Genomic DNA, 22,651 nt, shown 5'->3' with positions numbered 1-22,651 from the left:
GGGACACTTTCCCGCATAATCTGGGTGTTTATTGTATCACATATCCAGGGTATTGAAGTGTCTTTTGGTCCTTGATGTGAGTTATGACCCCTGTTTTCCGTATCCAGAGGGTGGAGGCAGCGACCTTCGCCTGTGGACGGTGAACGGAGACCTGATTGGTCACGTGCACTGCAGAGAGATCATCTGCTCTGTGGCGTTCTCCAACCAGCCGGAGGGCGTGTCTGTCAACGTCATCGCCGGCGGTCTGGAGAACGGCGTCGTCAGGTAAGAAAGAATATTTTTTGGGCTTCCTTTACTCTTCTAGAGACGCTGAATTATTTACGCTGATGGATGTTTTCAGGTTGTGGAGCACCTGGGATTTAAAACCAGTGAGAGAGATCACCTTCCCCAAGTCCAGCAAACCCATCATCAGGTATTTAACAGGACTACAGTCATGCTTTCCTTATTATGCTTTTATGTGATGCCACTTGTTCACATTATATATTCTCCTGTCTACCTCAGCCTGACATACTCGTGTGACGGCCACCACCTCTACACAGCCAACAGCGAGGGCACGGTGATGGCGTGGTGTCGACGGGACCAGCAGCGCATGAAGCTGCCCATGTTCTACTCCTTCCTGAGCAGTTATGCTGCAGGCTGACTGTGTGTCTGATGTTTACTACTGTCCTGTTCTCAGCAAGAGGACACCCCCCCCTTCTCTTCCTCCTCTTCTTCCTCCACCTCTTCCTCCTCCTCCTGTCGGCTCTGACAGGGAGGAGGACATGTCAGCATGGCCTCAACCTCCCTGACTTTTAAATAAAGCCATCCCCTGCTGAGCAAACTCTACCACCGCCGCTCCCAGCATCAAGAAATGATTATGAAAATAGTATTATATGTATATAAATATATATTTATAAACATGCTGAAGTGGAATGTCGGAGGAATGGATGAATATTTGGCCATGGCTGCAACAGACACTTTATACAAAATGCGTTTCTGAGAGTGTGTTTCATTTGTCTTTTATTCTTTGATTCCTGCTGTTGTGTTTTCTGTTGTGCAAAGATACTTGCCTGATGTTTATTTTCCTGGTAAGCTGCTATCGTCTGGCCAAAGCCAGACCCAGAAGTGTGAAGACCCTCGTCTCTCACCTCGGCAGTGCTCAGATCTCCTGCAGCGCCTCGTCTGACAGATTGGAGCTCAGCTAGCGTGTCCTGCTGACGCTGCCGACGCTGGGAGGGAGCAGTCCTTCGTCGTGTCTGTCACCGGGAGACGTCCTGCTCTGTGGGAGTGAGACGCCCCTCTGCCGGCCTGTCTGCTCCACTCAAGTCTGAACACAAGTGTCACGGCCCTGCTTCACTTTGCATCTGAGCTCAGAGGAGGGACTGGGGAGAAGCGATGGGTTGAGTTGTACCTTGTGTTGCCTGTTGTTCTGTCCTGCTTTTGTATGCTGGGGTGATGCTGACCTTGACTGTGTGAATGTGGAAATGACATTTCCTGTCATGATGCAGGACTTAAACAAGGATGTTTAAGTCCTAAGACCTGTCTTTTTGCATTATGAGACATGTTGGTATTCATTTATTTATTAGAAACATCATGAAGGCTCATGTTTCCTTTTTCTTTTTTTTTTGCTCTTGTGTTTTACTGACTGAAACTGTCTGCCGCTTAAATGCACTGGAACCACTTTCACTACTTTACTGAGCTCATCGAGATTCTGAGCAAGCAATTAACGGACGGCATTAGATGCCTGAGGCTGGAGAAGAAGCAGAGATGAATTTTGTGATCCTCACTGCTCTGCGACACCTGCTTAGTACCTGTGCTGCATTACTTAATGGTAATAGCTGGTGGGAGGGGTCGATCAGCTTTTCCTACACTGATGAGTTTACAGCTGATCTCAGAGTCAAATACACTACACTCATCGGTCTGGGAAACCCACCGTTTGTTTCCTCATGCAGCTTTTCTTTACATTCCCACTGAAGTTACTGCACTTAGTTTGTCTGTTATTGTGTCAGAAGTACTTTTTTTAAAAACCAGCTGTCATTTAACTCAAGCTCTGAACTGAGCTTTGATTTATTGCCACTAATAAATCCAGAAAGCAATATCAGACATGCAGGAGGTTACTTTTAATTGTGTTCCACATGGGAAGAAAACATGAGTTTGCGTTAACAGCTGTGACACAAGTCGTTTTGCCTTTGCAGCGAGTCTTGAAAACTGATGTCTTTCAGTTCACACTTTATGTTTGATTTGTACATGAGAAAGGGAATATTTCTTCTTACATCATTCCTTTTTGTGTCATTGACTTGATTTATTTTTTTCCCCTCCTCAACTCACCTTTTGTGCGAAGCATGATGTTAAAGTGTTTACTGCGTCTTCACTGCTTGTGTACATTTTGTGTTTCACCTTCCTCTTAAACCTTCAAATGAGGAGTTTGTATGAATGTTTTTGAAAATGGCAAAAAAAAAGCAGGAAGAGGACAGAATGAAGTATTATTTTCTGTTTGTTATAACTTAAGCTATGCATAATTTAAAGATCATTGTCTTAGATTGCTTAAATTGTCTTTTGTTTAGTTTTTTTTCACCTCTGGCAGTTTTTTTGGCATCATGGACTGAGGTTCTCAATGTTTTCTGTTTGTTTTGTTTTTTTGTTTGTATATATGTGTGTATGTTTGGACGAACCAAGTGATAAGTATGTTATAAATATATATAAATATTTGAAAAAAATATGGTGTCTTCTTTGTGTGGAGAAAAGGGGTGCGTTCAGGGACGTGAAGAAACATGCTGCACAGATTAGATCAGTGGCATGATAAAGGGGGTAAAACTGGAGGTGCACATTTTCCCAAAGAGCGCTGTCGTTAAGGATGAGCCCCATCAGTTACTATTGGGGGGACCCGGTGATGTCAAAGCTGATGTAAAAATGAAATGGGGAAGCCTGCAGATCTCAGCAGCAATAAAGCAAATTAGAAAAAGCAGCAGGACCCAATTTGACTAATAGGCAGTGTCGGGTCAGTTCGCAGAGTGGCAGCTCCAATCCTGAATGCTGCTGCTTCTTCTTGCTGCAGCTCCTGGTCCACTGATCGAGTGCTCCCTGCCCCTCAGCCTGTATCTGATCGTCATACAGAGGTTTCCCCCCCTGCTGCATGCGTAACATCTCTCCAAGTCCAGCCGTGGTGCTCACCAAGACCTCACCGCTTCATCTTCCTACACGGAATACGCACGACTCACACTGAGCGAGCCGCTGAGGCGAAATTAAAACGGCAGGATTTACCTCCGCGGGTTCAGGGAGACGAAGGGATTTCCTCTTATCATTTGATATTTGACAGATCCTCGCTTTTTTTTGTGTGTGTGTGTGAGTGTGCGTGTGTGTGTTGGGTGGAGTCAACCCGGAATTCTCCAAATTGGAAATCCATTGGCACATTTCAGGTAGGTCGGCGGCTGTAGCCAACATTAATGTAGCCGAGCGATGCAGCGAAGCGTCAGATTTGTTCTAATAATCTCCCTCCGTGCGTTTGTTCGCTGTAGATGATGTGTGCTTTTTTTTGCTGTTTTGTGCTGTGAGCAGGGCCGCAGCTCCGCTCTGTGTCCACTATTTAATCTCATTAGAAATAAGAGTCGCTCATGTTTGACAGATCTGCATCAACAATTAGCATCGTTGCATTTTGGATAAAACGGCTCAGAGGCTGCACAGCCCCCCAGATAGAGCCGAGCACAGCTGTGGATGCACGAATCGAAGGGAAACCTACATGGAAAAGGCCTGATAGCTTCATCCGAGGCTGTGATTAAAAGCTTCAAACTGGCTTTAGAGCCACGAAGGGGTGGATTGGAGAAAAAAATCTGCATCTCCCCCCTTTTTTTTCTTTTTCTTTTTGTTTCTTTTTTTTTTTTTTACCAACTATCAGCTCTGTAATACATTTCTATTCGAACTAATGCAATGAAATAAACAAATCGATGTGAGGAAAAATAATCCAGTGAGTGAATGGATTCAACAGCACCCCACCTCAGTGAAATGCTTCATAATCTCCATGCACATTCTTATAAAACACATCTGTGCTCAGGTTAGTGCTGCTGGCTGCCAAACTGGGGCATCTGAGGAGCGAGGGGGTCAGGAGGCCTAAAAATGAGAGCAAGATTTAGTGAGATTGATGTGCAGGAAGGTGGCAGGATGAACTCCACTGCAGCTGAGGAGAAAGTTGAGGAGATGAAGAGTGGACAGAGATGTGCTCCAGGCTGCAGATGGAGGGAAAGTTGCTTCCCAAAAAGTGGAAACACATGATTCAACATGTATCTGAGGTGCATCTGACTAAAGCACTCAAACCCCATTTGTAACTTCTCCCTCCCGTCAACCAGCCGCCATAACTTGACACACACACAAAAAAATACAACAATCATGCATGAGCAGCGGCTGATAAATGACAAACTGCTGTCCAACTGCTGCTCTTTCTCCAGATAAAATGGAGCTTGGCTGCTGTACAACAGATTCCCCCATTCAAAATGGGTCCTTTTAAATTAAAAAAAAAAGGGGGAAAAATGGGTTGTGTTAGAGAAAGGCAGCTCCAAGGGGGGGTAGAGGTACCGCCAGGGGGGCTGCTGCTTTCTGGATCTAATGTGATGTTCATTGACTCCATGTTGCCCCTCTTTGTGCCTCTGCTTGGCGTCACAGGAGCATCATGAAGGACGGCATCGCCAACAACAGCACGGCCAGCATCTCCCAAGCCAGGAAAGCTGTGGAGCAGCTGAAGATGGAGGCCTGCATGGATAGAATAAAGGTACGGGGCTTTGATTTTTACCTCTGTTTGTGTGAACAAATGTGCAAACTGTAGCCCTGCTTGATTTAAATGTGTTTCTGCCGAGCACTAGAATAACCTCTTCATAAGTGACAATCTGCTGCAAATATTTACTTTTTTATTCATTTTTTTCTGGAAAAAATTATTTTTCTTGGGTAGAATTGGCAACATTATCATATTTAGTGGTCATTTCTTAATATTTGCACACAATCATTAAACCTGAAAGATAGGCTGATGCTGCTGTTGTCCAGAATTTATAAAAAAAAAAGACATTGATCACTCAAACCGGATGACAAGCTGCTGGATTGAACATGGATTGTCCTTTTGTAAAAACTCACTAGTGTATCAAACGTGTATTAATCCACAGCTCAAATTAGCCCCATGTTAATGTACTGATTACTCTTGTTTGAGTAGCATGTGATAAACGCTACAGTACCCAGCTGTTTGAGGACAATACTGAGTGTTTTTTTTTTTTTTTTAAACTCTAAGTGTGCTGTATGTTTGTGTTTTTAAAGATTTACTTCTTCAATAGGATCAAATCGATTTGGAACTGAGAGTCTCAGGCATGACGAGGAAGATTTAGAGAAAGACTGAAGCATTGTTGGTTCATAGGATGTTCTAACAAGCATAAAAGCATAGTATATATCACCAGTCGTACTATTTAGACCTTCATCCAGACCACAGTTTTTGCTCCTGCCTCTTCTGTAAGAAGCTTTCTTCAATGTAGACGCAGAAGCAGACATTGATCAACTCCACATTCCAAAAACACTTTAGATTAAAGCCTTGTGTTGGATCCTATGTCCGTTATTGTACACTGTTTGTCATCTAAGTCCATTATGAATGCATTAACCCATGTAGTGGATGCACTGATACAACAGGAGTAAACTATCACCATCAGACTTTCATGGAGTCTCTATTCTTTATTCTATTTTTAGCAGTGCACTCCGATAACTTTGTCGGACTCACAATGGTCAGTTTTTTTATCAAGGCAACACATTTGATACAGAGATGCATTATCTTTTTTATTTCATGCTTTTTTTCTTACATGCCAGCCTGCATTACCCATAATGTGGTCTTGTATAGTCTCCACAATAATGTGTCAGTGCTGGAGAATGGTCTGACTGCACCTCATAAACAATCAATCACAATCATCTTGGGCGAGGCTAAGCTAAGGAAGTAGCGACTGTGTTCCTGCAAAATAGTGATGACGGAATTGTTTTAGTGGAATATTTGCATGTAGAGCAGACACTTCTTTATTGTAAGGTCCGAATCTTTTGCAAAACTTACCATCTTCAGGGTGTAGGTTGCTGCTCAGAGGTTGTTGTTGTTGTTTCATGTAGTGAAAGGGTTTTTTAGAACGGGAACGCACACATAATGGAAGGAGAGGAGAATCCCATGTGAAAAGGGCGGCGGAAAGGCCAGGCTTATACCTGCTACCCACATCTGATGAGTCAGACTACCCACAATGCAACTCAAGCGTTAACAGTTCAGTCTAAGATTTGAATGTGGAAAACACAAGCTAAAGGCTAACTCGTGGTTTCCACATATAGTTTGCTGACTGATGAAGCCTTTGAATCCAGAGAGCAGAGGTGCATGTTGTTCAGTTCATGCTACAATATACATACTACCAAGGTACAAGTCAGTTTGCTACATAAACACATCATATTGACCTTCATATTAGACATAAAAGCACACAGGACACACAGCCATTCTGTATCTTAATCTGCTATATTGAGGTATAAAATAGGTTGTATAGCACCATGATATGCTAATATTTATTCTGGGGGTGTGCTGAGTTTGTTGCCTTCCTGTCTTCAGAGCAGTGTGTGGACGTAGCAAAGGATTTCTGGAGAATTTAGAACTTCCCACTGTGTTTGGGGAAGCAAATCAAAGCACCAGCAGCAACTCCTTCAGTTACAACTCTTACTTCGTAAATGTGTGGATATAATGGCAAATCTCCTCCTCACACAGCCTCTCCTCCTGCTGCATGTACAGTTGGTGCGATTGCAGTGGTCGCAAATCTTAGGCTGCTTGCAGACGTCTGCAGAGGTTGACGCAGAAGCTCATTTCATGTGCACCCTTACGGACACATGGATCCAGAAAGCATCAATTGACGTTAATAGCAGTTAATGCAGCCTCTTGTCTCCAGCTCAGATGAGTAGTAGGCTGCAACTTCACAATACCACTTATTTTATTTTGTTTAGCTTTTCCAAACCTGTATTTTCTGCCCCAAAGTGACGTTGAATAAACGGACATCACTTGAAGACATTTATAAGATTTTGTGTAGTTCCCTCTGGTGCCACAAAAGTCCTTTTTATGCATATAAACACTTATAAACCACCACACTTAGATTTCCCATCAGTTATTCCAACGACCAACTGCCATGTCCATCCATCCATTATCTATACACCACTTAATCCTCATTAGGATCATAGGGGGGTTGGAGTCTATCCCAGGTGGCTTAGGGTGAAGGTAGGGGACACCCTGGACAGGCCACCAGTCTATCACAGGGCTACACAGAGAGATAAACAATCACACTTACATTCACACCTATGGACAATTTAGAATCATCAATTAACCTCAGCATGTTTTTGGACTGGGGGAGGAAGCTGGAGTCTTCTTCTTCTTAGGTATCTTGCTTAATCGCGTTGACAACCATGCCTTTCCACTTTTCTGTCATACGTTGCAAGTAGTACAGTGTTGGCTTTCGATGTATTTGTCCAGTCCTTGATGTTGTCAATGTATGTCATTCTGTGGCATCCTCCTGCTTTCTTCCCTTCTATTTTTCCTTTTATTGCAAGATTCTCTATGCTATTCCTAGGAATCTAATGGTTCTCGATTTGATGGTTACCAGCATTGTTCTTTTCGCATTTGCTCCTCTTCATTGGTTACTCTTTCTACCCACGATATCTTTGGCATTCTTCATAGGAACCACACTTTTGTTGCCTGGAGTCTCTTCTGCATATTGTTTGATATTGTCCACGTTTCGCATCCATATAGCAAGATTGACCAGATGTAGCATCTGAGGATTCTTAGTTTTGTCAGCATACTCATGTGTGTGTTCATGAAGATGGTCTTTTTCTTGTTAAAAGCATCTTTGGCTATGGCAATATGTCTCTTGATCTTCTGGTCTGAAGCCGGTGTACCCAGAGAAAACCCACGCTTGCACAGGGAGAACATGCAAACTCCATGCAGCGCCCCCAGCCAAGACGCAAACCAGAGATCAGTGCTAACCACCGAGACACTGCGCAGCCCCAACTACAACCTGACAAGAACAATGAATGTGTCCCAGGTTAGGGTAGTGCAGCGTCTTCTGACAGGCATTGCATAAAGCCTTACTTCATCTTGAAAGCACCAATGTCACCAACTCTCTGTCACAGTGTTGTGCACAGCTGGAACACCCAAGTAGCACCCATGTGGTAACTGTGAGCGGTGAACCCACAGGAATAGTGGGGCACGGTGATTGCTGACCGCTTCTGACATTAGCTTTCAGCAAATTTGGATCAATTTGGTTGCACAATTCCTCCTCATATTATACTCGGGCTCATGAGCGAAAGGTTCAAACTCCCAGATGAGGACAGGAAACGTAAATTTAAATGAGCGAGTGTCCTTTTTTATCATGAGCTCCATCACACTGTTACTGTGTAGCAGTGCTAGGCCTTCATCAAACAGCACTGGGTTAATATTGACTTTTGATCCCTATGCACTCTTTATAGTAGAGGCCAGCCATTATGCTTTAAAACATCAATAAAGTCGATGTGAAAAGGGATTTCCATTGCTTCCATTCATTAGATAAAACAAGTAATTGCTTTAACTGTTTTATGTCTTCACCCTACTAAAGGCTATAGTTTCCACTCATATGTTTCTGGTATGTGAAGGGGCAACATTTTTCATGAACGACGTCTTGTGCAACTTAAAAGGCCGTGTCATCATCTCATTCAGCAGGCTCCTCATGTGCTCAGGGAATGATTGCTGCGCAGCCCCGAGGCTGTTCGCTCAGCATTATAGCCGAGCCTGGAAGTCAGCCATACACCGTCATCACTACTCAGCACAACAAAGGCTGCTCACAGGAAAACGTCCTCGTCTTTTAAAACAAAATGTTTATCTCCAGCTTGTAATCAGGGTTTGGGAGATGTATCATGGCAATTTAACGGACAAGTCGCCTTTTGTGGCGCAACGTTTTATTGAAAGGCTTAATTTGTTTTCGCGTCAGATAGTACATCCAAGTAAAAACGGATGCAGTTTAAGCACCTTTCAGACAGGCATAGTATTCTACTAATCTGATGGCATCTGAACATGTCAGCTTCATGTCTTAATCCTGCTCACTTTTCTGTAAAATTAGCAATGGCAATTTCACTGGATACACTGGATAAAGCCAGCAGCATTTGAAAGGCATCCAGTGAGGGATGGAGGCCACAATAAAATGAAAAGCTGATAATGAGCCTGTCTGATTGTCCTAATAATGTGACACAGGTTTGTATTTGTGTTCAAATCTCAGGAGGAAAACCCGATCTTAGAAAACAGATTTCAATCCTAGAAGACATATCAGGCGTGTTGTAAAGTCTTTTTGGTCATTGATTAAACCCCTTACAACTCATTTCTGTTGATCAAAGTTGCATATTGAGAAGCTTTTTTCCATGCCTTAAAATGGCTTAGATGTGCCGCTGCAATTGTTGCTTTCTCTAGAACAGGGGTGTCAAACTGATTGTAGTTCAGGGGCCACATTCAGCCCGATTTGATCTCACGTGGGCCATACCAGTAAAATCAATGCAGATGAGTCTATAAATAACGAACACTCCAAATTTTTCATTTGTTTTAGTGCAAAAATGTATGTTCTGAAAATTACAAAACATTATGAAGATCCTAAAATTTCTTAAGAAAAATAAATTCAATTTCAACAATATTACACCACAGTTTATCTACAAAAGCACAAAACATTTAGGCATCTGGAACTGAACAATGTTATATTTTACTTCATGATCAAAATGACAAAAGTCAGATAAAAAAAGAAAAAAATGACAAAAAAGAGACACAAAATGACAATAAATTAGACAAACGACACAAAACAAAACAAAAGAGAAAAAATTAGACAAAAAAGTTAGAAAGTGAGAAAATGACAGAAAAAAACTAACACAAGTGAGACAAAAAACAGAAAACGGCAAAAACGATGCACAAAACAATGAATAAAGCAAAGCGCAAAATGACAAAAATAAAACAACACACACAAACGAGACAAAAAGGAAACACAAAACAGAAATGAGAAACAAAACTACGAACACGAGACAAACGACAAAAGTCAGACAAAAAAGACAAGAAAACAACAAAAACAAGACAAAATATTACAAAAATGAGACACACTGACAAAAGAACAATGAGCAATATCATATTTTACTTTATGATCAAAACAACTTGTCATGGTCTAGAAATAATTTTACATTTATAGTTTTACAAATTTACAATTTGCAGTTAATGTCTTCTCTGTAATTTTTACACTTTGAAAGTCGTCCCGTGGACCGGATTGGACCCTCTGGCGGGCCGGATTTGGCCCGCGGGCCGCATGTTTGACAGGCGTGCTCTAGAATATGCAGATCTCTCTTTAACCAGCTCTCCACCACTTGCTGCAGCTGGAGCTCACCAGCTCACCTAAACTCCACTGAAACGCTGTAAAACTACTCTTCACTACACAAGTTGTGATATCGGAGACACACACACACACATCTAAAAACTGAAGAATAATGATAACGGACCATTCTGCTCTTCATGCTGACAGGATTGGTTCCTTAGGTTTGTCATGTAAGATACTCTGGAAGCTGAATCCATGTTTTTGAGATTCTAATCAGTGCACTGTAGTTTAAAGCTGCTCAGTCGTGGTGTTGACTGTTGATTATGCTCATAATCTGTCATCTAGCTTTGTTGTGCATTTCTCCCCAGTAGCTCTACAGATCTATTAAAGTTTCATAATTGAGGTAATAGTCTAATAAGGTGCAGTTTTCATTCAGAATGTTTTCTAGCCCAACTACAAGTTTTGAAAGTTTAAGTTGCTCAGTCCTCCGTGGCTTTGTTGACCTACACCTGGCTAAAGCCTCATTATGTCTGAAAAGGTCTTTATAGGCAATAACTGCACTAAAGAAAACAACCATCATTTTTATTTATTTAATTTAAAAAAAAAAAAAAAAAAAAAAAAAAAAAAAAAATATATATATATATATATATATATATATATACACATATATATGTATATATATGTATATATATATATATATATATATATATATATATATATATATATATATATATATATATATATATACACATATATATGTATATATATGTATATATATGTATATATATATATATATATATATATAAAAAAATATATATATATATATATGCACGCACTGAAGTGGACGCAGAATTTTCCAAGATGAAATACAACACATATGACCAGCTTTTTGTATTATATTTTTAAAAATACAAAATTTTGCCAATTGCTCGAGAGCTTCAATCAGTATTTTTCACTACAAACCAGTAAACTGTATTCAACCCATATCAAAAATCTAAATATGACTCTTGAAAACTGAGTGTTTTTCGATGTGTTTTTAATTATGGTTTGATAGGAATGTGTCATTATACTGGTACTAATCTGAATGCTAGAGTAAAGATTCAACCTCAAAGTACTGTGAAACACAGCCACAGTCTCTGGCAGACAAACTGTAGGTGGTATGCCGGGCATCAGCAGCTTAAGTAGCTTCTGGTTCTTCCAGTTTTTACCTCAGATGTTTCAAATGGGATGTTCTGCAGGAGTGATTCTTCTCAAACCGACTTCCGACATTTAAACCTAGTTATACCTTGACCTTCGTGTCATGTAGCCGACATGTCACCTGTATTTGGTGCGACGACGAGGCTAGCAATGCGGCTAACTGTCTTGGCATAAAACGTAAATGCTTAAAAATCAATTAACAGGAAGTTTTCTCGCAGTCAGTTTCAAAACTTTCAGAAATCCTGACGCCAATCTTCTCAGATTGTCCATTTTAAATCTTCAATAAACTCCGTCTCCTGCCATCTCTTCTGGGTGGGCTGCTTCTTGTTTTGTTTGTTATTTTCGCACATTATGTTCAGGCCTCCAGCCAGTTCCCGAGTGGATTTACATGATGGTGCCACAATGACAGCAACACAACAGAAAAAAAAATGCTTTTGTGAACCAGAAATGATGTGTTTTCCATTTTTTAGTTTGTTTAAAAAAATAGGTAACAAATGCAGCATGCACAATAATAGACCTGCCTAAAATAGCATGTGAGAAAAACGACTATGATTCTGCGGAAGGTAAATATTCAGACATGTAAAATGATGTTGTTATTTTGAATGAGGTGAGAAGTGTTTAGATCACAGTGTCGGAATAGATTTGGCTCGTCAGTTTTACCGTCACCTTAACATGGAAACAGATATGTCAGACTGGAATGTAATTGGATCTCAAGTGTCACGACTGATCTCCTGCTTGTCTTTGTGGTTTTCACTCGGCTCCATAGTGAGTCTGACGGAAATGTAAGTTCCTCTGAATAGCTGACGTCTGTAAACTTTAACGTTGTCAAGCTGTTTTTGACTAGGATTTAGTTTTTCGGCTGCATTACTTGTAAAGTTTGGTTTTCTTACAGTTATGATGACATCGGTATAATGCAGAGGTGTCAAACATGCGGCACGTGGGCCAAAACCGGCCCGCCAGAGGGTCCAATCCGGCCCGCAGGACAACTTTGTTAAGTGTAAAAATTACAGAGGAGACAACTACAAAATATACATTTGTAAAACCGTAAATTTAAAATAATTTTTAGACCATGACAAATTATTTTGATCATAAAGTAAAACACTAGATTGCTTGGTTTTTGTTGTCATTTTGTGTCACATTTTGTCTTGCTTTAGTTGTTTTTTGTCTTTTTTTGTCTGCCTTTTGTCGTTTTGTTCCTTTTTGTCATTTTTTGTCTCGTTTGTCTCCATTTGTTTTGCTGCTTTGTAACTTTTTTGTCTCTTTTTTGTTTTGTTTTGTGTCGTTTGTCTCATTTTTGCCATTTTGTTTCTCATTTTTGTAATATTTTGTCTTGTTTTTGTTGTTTTTTTGTCTGACTTTTGTCGTTTGTCTCATGTTTTTGTCGTTTTGCTTCTCGCTTTCATCTTTTTGTGTTTCCTTTTTGTCTCACTTGTGTTTTTTGTCTTTTTTTGGCATTTTGTTCTTTTTTTGTCTAATTTTTTTGTGTCGTTTTTGTTTCAGGTTGTTTGTCTTGTTTTTGTCATTTTATGTCTCATTTTCGTAATAATTTGTCTTGTTTTGGTTGTTTTTTGTCTTTTTTGCCTTTTTGATCATAAAGTAAAATACTATGTCGTTCAATTCCAGATACCTTCTAAATGTTTTGTTCCTTTGTAGACACCCTGTGATCTGGAAGTTGTAATGTGTAAATGATAAACTGAGGCATAATGATGTTGAAATTGAATTTATTTTTCTTAAGGAATTTTAGGTTGTTCATAATATTTTGTAAAAAATAAAATAGTTTATTAAATGTGAACATTCTCAGAACATACTTTTTTGCAGTAAAACAAAGGAAAATTTGGAATTGTGGTTCTTTATAGGGGGCTGCACAGTGGTGTAGTGGTTAGCACTTTCGCCTTGCAGCTAGAAGATCCCTGGTTCGCGTCCCGGCTTTCCCGGGATCTTTCTGCATGGAGTTTGCATGTTCTTCCTGTGCATGCGTGGGTTTTCTCCGGGTACTCCGACTTCCTCCCACAGTCCAAAAATATGCTGAGGTTAATTGATTACTCTAAATTGCCCGTAGGTGTGAATGTGTGAGTGATTGTTTGTCTTTGTATGTGGCCCTGCGACAGACTGGCGACCTGTCTAGGGTGTCCCCTGCCTTCACCTGAGTCAGCTGGGATAGATTCCAGCCCCCCCGCGACCCTAGTGAGGATTAAGCGGTGTATAGATAATGGATGGATGGATGGTTCTTTATAGGTTAGTGTGCTCTGATTTTACTGATCCAGTCCACTTGAGATCAAATTGGGCTGAATGTGGCCCCTGAACTAGAATGAGTTTGACGCCCTGGTGTAATGTGTTTTGCAGGAATTTGGTGATTTTACTCTCATTATTAGCTTTAATAATTTTCAAAGAAATACTGAATTAATATGTTAAGGAGGGAAAAAAATCACTGATTTGGATGGCAGGCTACTTTAGGCCCAACGCAGTATTTACATGTGTATTTTTGCATATTGAAAAGAGTAAAAACCAGTTGCAGGTTTCAAATCTTTATTATTTCCACAGCAGTTGTTGGCTGATCGATGGGCAGACAGCTGCTTGTGTTTCGTGTTACCGCTCGGCACATCGGATGTGCAGATCCGAGTAATTCTTCATTAAAATAAGAAGAAGAAGAAGCAGTGAAGAAGAATGTGGCTGGAAATAAAAGCAGAGTGGAAAACAGACTGTTGGCTACGTGTGGCGATCCCTTAAATTTAATTAAGGGATCTGACGAGGGAGAGAGTGTATCAGTGACGAGAGCGGCTCTCTGTGCTGCTGATTGAGGGATCACCACATTCTCATTAATTGCTCAATCAGCCAAAGGAATGTGATCTGTGCTAATTAGAAGGACTCTCCTTCCATCATGGGGCTGCAGTGTAATTACAATCAGTCTGGGCCTAATGACACACACAGTGCAGTTCCACTTTCTGTCCTGTGGGGCTCCTGCTCTCTGCAGAAACCCTGGCTGCAGCTACGTGATAATATAATTACTGCATTTACTTTGATTATGAAAATAATTAAGCTGTTTACTTCTATAGCAGGAGAAGGCTTTGTTACTGTTTGGATGCAGCGACAAGAGGCTGGATGTGGTCAGAAAGTGTGTCGCTGAAATTAAAACTGATTGTATTGTGTCTCAAAAGTGCTGCGAGTGTGAGTGTATTTATTCCAAATATTCAGATCAGTGGTGCACCTGTATACTCATAGTAACTGATAATGTGGCATTTCATTGCTGTATTGATCTTCCTTTCAGCTGTGACTCAGGAAGTGCAAAAACATACTGTCAAATAGTGGTACGATGCTGCGAAGCATAAATGTGTTTTTGAAAGTCAGTTCTTGTCAGCTTTCACAAAAAAAAAGACACTTCTGTTTACTGAGGCTGTATTGAGTAATCAGTGACTTATGAGCTGTTATCAGCGACAGAGGAATTGCAAAACAGATCCACAGTGCAGGTGTGGTGAAGCAGACATAAATAATAGAGACGCATTAAGTGGAAGAAGGTGGCGACAGCACAGTAGTTAGAGCAGAACAGAATCATGCAGAGAGGCAGCCATGTGTGATAACACTGTTCTGTCAGTGTGCCTTTTTTTGTAGTTTGGCAACTTAACTCGTTGCACTGCTTAATGTTCTCCCATAACTAAACTAAACTTCTAATTTTAAAATTCCATTTTGATTATTTGAAAAAAATGGCACAGGTTGTAAATGGAAGTGGCAGTGAACCATTAGAGGACACTGTTGTGTGTTTCTGGTGTTAAACAGGGTGTTGTATTTGGATACGGTCATTCAGAAGAAATTCAAAAGCAGTGAATATCCGAGGAGGAGAGGCAGATTGAATTGACTGAATGTGTAGGACTAGTCAAAACTCTGTCAGCTTGTTTTGGTCTGGCTAGCAGTGTGACTCGATGGATGCCAATGTTGGTGTGTCAGTCGACCGGCCCACCTCTCCGGTCCAGACTGGGATGTCTCAACAACTACGGCTTGCCATGAAAATTTGTACAAAAATCATTTTTACACAGAGAGTGAATCACGCAGATATTGGTGTAAGTGTGACTTTTCCTCCATGTGGCTGACATTTGTGGCATTTAGTAAAATGTCTCAATTAATTATTATTATTATTGGATTACTATTGGATTACCAATACAAATGGTCAAGACATTGCTGTGCCCTACAAGACGAATTGTGATGACTGCATGATTTTGCATTTTTAATATAGCCAACATTTATTTTAATAATATACCATTAATTATAAACTAATGGTATATTAGTATTATCTTCCACTTCAGTTGTTTTGTGCCTGTTGGATGTAGCAAATGTTAGGATGTAAATATGCAAAACTAAGTCGGGAAACGTGGTAATTATTATACCGCTTTGCTATTGGCACAAAAGCATGCTGGCTCTTTTTAGATCTCAACACTACGGTGCTATTTCCATCACTCTGTAAAGCTCAGTCTAGTCTCAGATTTACTGGTAACTCAGTGGTTTGGTGAGTGTGTTGTCAAAACAGAGCTGCAGGATATATTGTTTGAGCCTTGACATTGTGATGTGTACATGGGCAATACTCACAATGCAATGGGAAGTAAGGACAGTTAATTCAAACACATTTGTGCTTTTTTTTCTCAGCTTGATACAAAAAGAATCCTGGCACAGTTCTCATTTTCTATGACTAATCTACAAAAGAAGTCTGTCCGATGCAACATAATTTATTCCAATTTAATGGTTCCTGGATAAACAGTTTTTTTGTTTAAAAGACACAGAATCTGTTGATGTGCAGACTTCACATTTTGACAGTAAAGTGAGCCAGGAAGTGGAGAGAAACACTAAAAATGAAGATTTGGTTGCAAAAAAAGCAACATTAATTATTGAGCCGCACAATTCATTGAATAGAAATTATGGTCATGATTGGCTTCTTGCAAATGAATGAACATGAGTGATTGTGATACTGATATTTAAAAGGCTCATAGAAAGATAAAAAACAGATTTAGCTCTGGTAAATCTGGTAATAGAATGCTTCATTTTACTCTTTTCAAAGAAATTTTTGGTCTCAGCTGTATGAGCTGCTATGCTGCAGTAACTCAGTGGAGACTAAAGGCTTCTCTGTGCTCAGCCGCCCAGTTAGCTTCTAGCGTAGCCTTCATGTGAGGCTTTTAGGGAACATCGGTAAATTGTTGCGTCTAATGATGACAAGTGAGGTGTTTTATGTAAAGTTTTATTTTTATTTTGCTCTGAATGTGAAGATTAGAAGTAGAAGTGAAAGCAGCACTCTGTTTATTAAAATTGGGTAGCGCAATAACAATATTTTGTCTCTGAAGTCAATTAAAAATTGCAGTGAATAGACTAATTGTGATCTCAATATTGACAAAAAATATTCGTATATTTTATATATAAAATATTTTTTACATTTTCTATGCCGATGTACTCCCGCACGAAATAACCCAACTATTCAAAATGATAAATTCTATCCAGACTGAGTTATTTAAATCATCTAGTGAAACTGACGGTGTTTTGTTCAGATTACAAGATGTATCAAAATTTCTTTCTTTCATTTGCTTGAAAGCCTAATGTGAATATAAATGAGGTAGTGAAGCTGATGATATTCTATAAGTTTGTTTTTGACAGTTGAAAAGAATTGTCCTGCTAAAACCTGAAGTTCACTCCTTGCAACCAAGTGTGTAATATTCTGTGTTAGAAAACAGTCCCCAACAAATTGCTTTTATTTGAGTTACATCAGTTAAAAATGACAGTGCACAGCTGTTTGGCAAAATTTATGAGCCTTTTAAAAGTGAAAGCACCTTTTTGTGAACTAATCTATATGTTTTGTAACAACAAATGAGCTTGCAGCAGAGTGCCGTAGGTTAAAGATGTCAGAAAGACGCAAGAAACTGAATAACAAATTGTTGTTTTTGGTCTTTTCATGGGATTTTATGACACTGAGAAAAATATCAAATAAGATGAGCCTTATTGATCATTTGAAACGCAGAGATCTCAGCTACTGCTATTGATCCACAATCCTTTACACATATTTCCATTTGAGGCTGTGGGATGGTGGAAATAACAGTGTAACAATCCTGGTTGAGGACCTAAGCTGAAAGGCAGCATGATGGATTTTGTGTGTTGTATTCTCCTGTGAGAGCAGCAGTGGGTGAGGTGAAGTGGCAGGCAGGAGATCAGATGGCTCTGTCCTCCACGTAGATCCCTGAGCCCTCGCCGTCCCTCTGATGCACCTGCTCCTCTGCTCTCCATTTGCTGCCTCCCCTCCCGTAACCTCCCACTCATCTCCCGAGTGGAAACCTGGATTCACATACAGTCTGACCATACTGTAAAATTCATAGTCACTGTTTGACTTTGAAAAATACATCGTGCAACTTTTTTGCCTCGGTGGAAGAAGTGCAGCCGTGAGTCCCACTCTGTTTTCCCCTGAGCTGGTCGAGGAGGTCCATCCTGAACACCTGTCAGTCACCTCCTGAGTCGCCTCGTCCTCCTGCCTCCGGCTGAGGTGACAGGCATCAGTGCAGCCGCCACAGGCACTGACGGATCGGGAGCACCGACAATATGCGGTTTCAAAGAAAAAACAGCCGCCAAACATCCAGTCAGGTCTCCTCTGGTGCAAGTTTATCCCCAAAAACATCTGCTCTGAGAATAAACACAGCGAGTTGCAGCTTCAGTGCAAAACTATCAGAATTAAAACGTGTCACACAACTGTTCGCCAAGACTCCACGGGATATTCACCTTGTTTGACATCATCATTGTCATTGTCATTAAGCAAACAAAATATTCCCCCAAAAATGTACAATCTTCCTGTAAACATAGTTTTTATAAAATTCAGCATTTCTTTCCATCATTCTTGATTAATAAATAAATGTGCATGAAAAATAATAAATGACCTTAAATGCAAAACATACAGCAACAAAACTGATACTTCAGAATTCCATCCATCCATCCATTATCTATACACCGCTTAATCCTCACTAGGGTCGCGGGGGGGGGCTGGAGTCTATCCCAGCTGACTCGGGCGAAGGCAGGGGACACCCTGGACAGATCGCCAGTCTGTCGCAGGGCTACATATATAGACAAACAAGCACTCTCACATTCACACCTACGGGCAATTTAGAATAATCAATTAACCTCAGCATATTTTTGGACTGTGGGAGGAAGCCGGAGTACCCGGAGAAAACCCACGCATGCACAGGGAGAACATGCAAACTCCATGCAGAAAGATCCCGGGAAAGCCGGGACGCGAACCAGGGACCTTCTTGCTGCAAGGCGAAAGTGCTAGCCACTACGCCACTGTGCAGCCCTACTTCAGAATTCCTTTCACAGAATTTAAAAGACACAACTAGTTAAAAACAATGTATCTTTGTTGGGTTTTTTGATTGCTTGTGTTAATGCTAATGTCAGTCAATCTTTGCCCGAAGACATGCCCTACTTTGTTGCCTATTTTACTCAAAATAAGACAATAATTTACAATATGAACATTATGCAGTATTGAAGGAGACTCAAACTAGCAATTGAGTCTAGGCATGTGCAATTTTAGAATTTAGATCAGGAATTTTTAACTGGTTGGTCTCAGGACAACCCTAAACCTGATCCTTTAGTTAACATCCACTGTCAAGCAGGTCTTGGGAAATTTTTAAAATATTCTTACTAACTGCGGTATCATCAATCAATAACTGATTCATTTTTATTACAAATTCAGTATACTGGACATGTGTCTTTATTGCTATTTCAAGCCACAGGCAATGAGATATAGGAATGCTGACTTAGTTGATTCCGGCTTTTAGTACCTTAGATGATTGTACCTAGAGTCATTAAGTGTCACAGAAGACTTTGTCATGGTGCCCCTTTACCCTTTGTCATAGCTACCTCCTCTGGTCACCATAGTGTTAAACAGTAAGAGCAACCATGTGACGCAAACAGCTAATCTACAATACTTGTAGATTAGTGTATTATTTAGGAGACTGGTATCGAACTGGGACTCGGCATTGGAAGATAAATATTAAACGACTCGGATAAGATTAGATTGGATCAGGGTTAAGAAATTTTATCAGAACATCACTAATTGAGACAAAAATCTAATTTGGTAACAAATCAAGGGTCAATGTAGGGTCATTTTCTCATAGATTTCAATACAATTAGACTTATTTTTGCAAACGGAGATGTTGATCTCTGATGCAGGTTTAAGCCACTTCTGCACTGGCTTCACTTATCAGACTCTGACATCATTCTTTTATATACAGTCTACAATGAGAATGTTAACATGCTAACTTTATCTTTTAGCTCAAAGTATTGCTGCATGAGCAAAAAGAAAATTGACTGTAAAGTATCTCAGAGCTGCTAGCATGACTGTCATCCTTTAGTCTGTGCAGTACAAAACATCATATTCAACCCTATGCCATAACTTTAACACAGTTCTGCTTCCACACAGATTCAAGGTATTCTGACGTTACAGTTTTCCTGCCAAGTTGGAAATCAGCTCCTCTGACTGTCTCATTGTGTTTTGTCTTTAACAAAGATACTTGATGATACATGATTCACTCCATAAACGGATTCATCTGGTTTACATTGTCTAGTGCTTTTTTAAAATGATTATTTTCTTGGGGAAATGAATGCCTCTTTTAGACAACAACAGCGCAGAGATCAGATAGCGATGAGGGGAGAAGCAACATGGCCCCCAGGCCGAATCTGAACTTTAAGGTCGCATGGCTGATGAATAACATGTAGGAAAACTAGAAACAGCCCCAGACACCATCTTAATGAAGGCAAGATTGCTGAAAACATTATGAATAAAGCATGGTGTAGTGTATATTTCTGGAAGAACAGTACTTTAAAAACAACATCAGTTAGAATTAGAGATAACATTTCAGATAAAGAGATGCATTCAGGGGACGGAAGCCTCTCTGTGATCCCAAATACTTATTATAAAGATCTGGTCCTTTTGCTTCGTCTCTACCTTTCAGGTATCCAAAGCAGCTGCAGACCTGATGGCGTACTGCGACGCCCACATACGCGAGGACCCCCTCATTATGCCCGTCCCCGCCTCCGAGAACCCTTTCCGGGAGAAGAAGTTCTTCTGCACCATCCTCTGATGACCTGCGGGTAGAGCTGTACAGGTGCAGGCATGGTGTTGCCTGGCTTCTCTGTCTTCACCACACCTGAAGCTACTGGCCATAGGCATTGAGTTGAGATTTGCCAGGTGGACACTCTGTTGTTGGTCAGCTCTGTCCTGGTGGCTGAAGGTTTTGGGGGAGTCGGCTACCAAACTGGCAACCCAGTGAGCGTATCATGTCTTGTTAAATAGGTTTGTTATTGCTTTGTTATTAGAGAACAGCCTTGCTCAGTGCTTAATGAGATGAGAGATTTTTTTTTCTTTTCGTTCTTTTGTTTTTGTGCTAGATCTTAACTTGCCTCAGGAAACAGAAATTTGCCCAGCGTCTGCAACTTTTTTAAACATTTATTCCCCGTCCCTTTATCTGAATTTTTAAGAATAGCATAAATCTTTGTATTACCTTGAACATAATTTGAGTTTTTGTTTTATTGCTCTCAGTGTGCACGTTTGACTATTTGTAGCAACACTTGCTGAAAGCACCACTGGAATTTGACACTTCCCTCACTAGTGGTTTCAGTTTCAATTTCCCTCCAGAGTCGCCAACAATTGACCCGCCTCGTTTTTAGCACTGCATTAAAGTCAGATTCAGATTAAGTGCACAGAAACACCAACCTGATCCCACGTAGTAAATAATTTCAGTTGCAATCCGCTCTCCTAAGAAGAAGAAGGAGGAGGCGGTGGCGGCACATCACTTGTGCTGCAAATAAACACATAGACTGTTTATTGAAAGATGCAGAGCTAATGTTTCAACGGCGAGATGAGTTCTTCAGGGTTATCACTGTGCAAACAACCCTTAAGTCAAAAATTATTTATGAATCTGCCTCCTCCTTCCCAGCCCGGCTCTAATGCACTCTACCTTTGCTGCTCTGTTTGATTTACTCCTCGTATATTTCATCCACTTCAAATCAGAGATACTATTAGTTAATCCTGTAGCCCCCAAATGGAATATTTTTACAAGTTGCAGGACATCTTTTCATCTTATTTCCTTAACGGAGTCATTTCTTTTCTGGGCATGTTTCCTGAGCCTGATTCTTTTTGCCTGTCCTAGAGTGAATGGCAAGGCCTTTGACATTAAAGCCAAACCAGAGGCCTGCATGTTTCTCTGCTCCTTTTTGACAGCCTCCTCTGTTTCCGAGGGACTGTCAGTCTTTTAGAGTGTACAGTATGTTACAGTGCCAATTTCTGTGGGAACAGTGTGATCTTCACACTGTGATCTGCAGCCTTTTTTCCGTTTTGTTTGTTTTTGGAAGAAAAAGCACACTGTTGAACTATTTCCTTTACATGGTAGTTGAATAGCATTTGCTAATTTTTACGATGAATTGTTATGATTGTTATTAATATTGTTATTATCAGTAGTATTATTGAATATTTGTTGCACAGCACTGACAGCTACATGACGTGTAGTGCTACTAAGCTTGTATGATACTTAGAAAAAACATTTATAAATCATGCAATTATTGATACTATCTAAGTATTTTTTAAAAACAACAGTAAGGGTCGTTTACATAATATGCTCCCTTTGGTGGTTCAGGCTTTTTGCATCATTGTTTCTGTAAAATTGAGAGAAATTTCCTCTTGGTACTTGAATAGCCATCACATTAGGAATCCAACTCTGATCACACACACAAACCAGTGTGTCCTCAAATTGTTTTCAGGATAATTATTGTCTTTCTTTCCTATCTGAAAACCTGAGACCGACCTCAGGGCACTCTCACTGACCTCATCTGAAGGATGGTGCCAAATCCGAAACAAGAAATACAACGGCTAGAGATGAATATTGCATGGATTTATTTCTATTTATACAAGAGAGAACTATTATGATATAAAATATTGCCTCTTCATTGACTTTCTGGGTGCTACGCTGCACAGAATAATTTCATTGGAGTCCGGATATGTCAACAATGTGCAGCTGTATTCATGAATGGTATTATCGTTTTGGGGAAAAAAAATAGCATTTAAATAGCAGGCTTTGTAAATCCTCTGATGGATCAAATGAATTAAAGGAAAACGGCAACCCAAA

The 22,651-nt window shown here is 40.3% G+C and overlaps 2 protein-coding genes across 4 annotated transcripts in view; both read left to right on the top strand.

The window, feature by feature from the left end:
• The window catches only part of lyst (lysosomal trafficking regulator), a 59,222-nt gene extending 57,639 nt beyond the window's left edge, over positions 1-1,583 (top strand). For all 3 annotated transcript variants that reach the window (XM_055018609.1, XM_055018608.1, XM_055018610.1), the window contains 3 exons: positions 108-264; positions 341-412; positions 502-1,583. In XM_055018609.1, coding sequence (XP_054874584.1) covers positions 108-264; positions 341-412; positions 502-640 — 368 coding nt within the window. In that variant the 3' untranslated portion in view covers positions 641-1,583. The remainder of the gene's footprint in view (positions 1-107; positions 265-340; positions 413-501) is intronic.
• A 1,391-nt stretch (positions 1,584-2,974) lies between these two features.
• Positions 2,975-22,651, top strand: LOC111573728 (guanine nucleotide-binding protein G(I)/G(S)/G(O) subunit gamma-4). Its single transcript, XM_023278024.3, has 3 exons — positions 2,975-3,395; positions 4,633-4,738; positions 20,483-22,651. The coding sequence occupies exons 2-3, from the start codon at positions 4,640-4,642 to the stop codon at positions 20,609-20,611; spliced, it is 228 nt and encodes a 75-aa protein (XP_023133792.1). The 5' UTR covers positions 2,975-3,395; positions 4,633-4,639; the 3' UTR covers positions 20,612-22,651.

This window comes from Amphiprion ocellaris, chromosome 16 (assembly GCF_022539595.1).
Source record: "Amphiprion ocellaris isolate individual 3 ecotype Okinawa chromosome 16, ASM2253959v1, whole genome shotgun sequence".
Classification (NCBI taxonomy): Eukaryota; Metazoa; Chordata; class Actinopteri; family Pomacentridae; genus Amphiprion; species Amphiprion ocellaris.
This window is presented reverse-complemented; position numbering and strand designations above follow the sequence as displayed.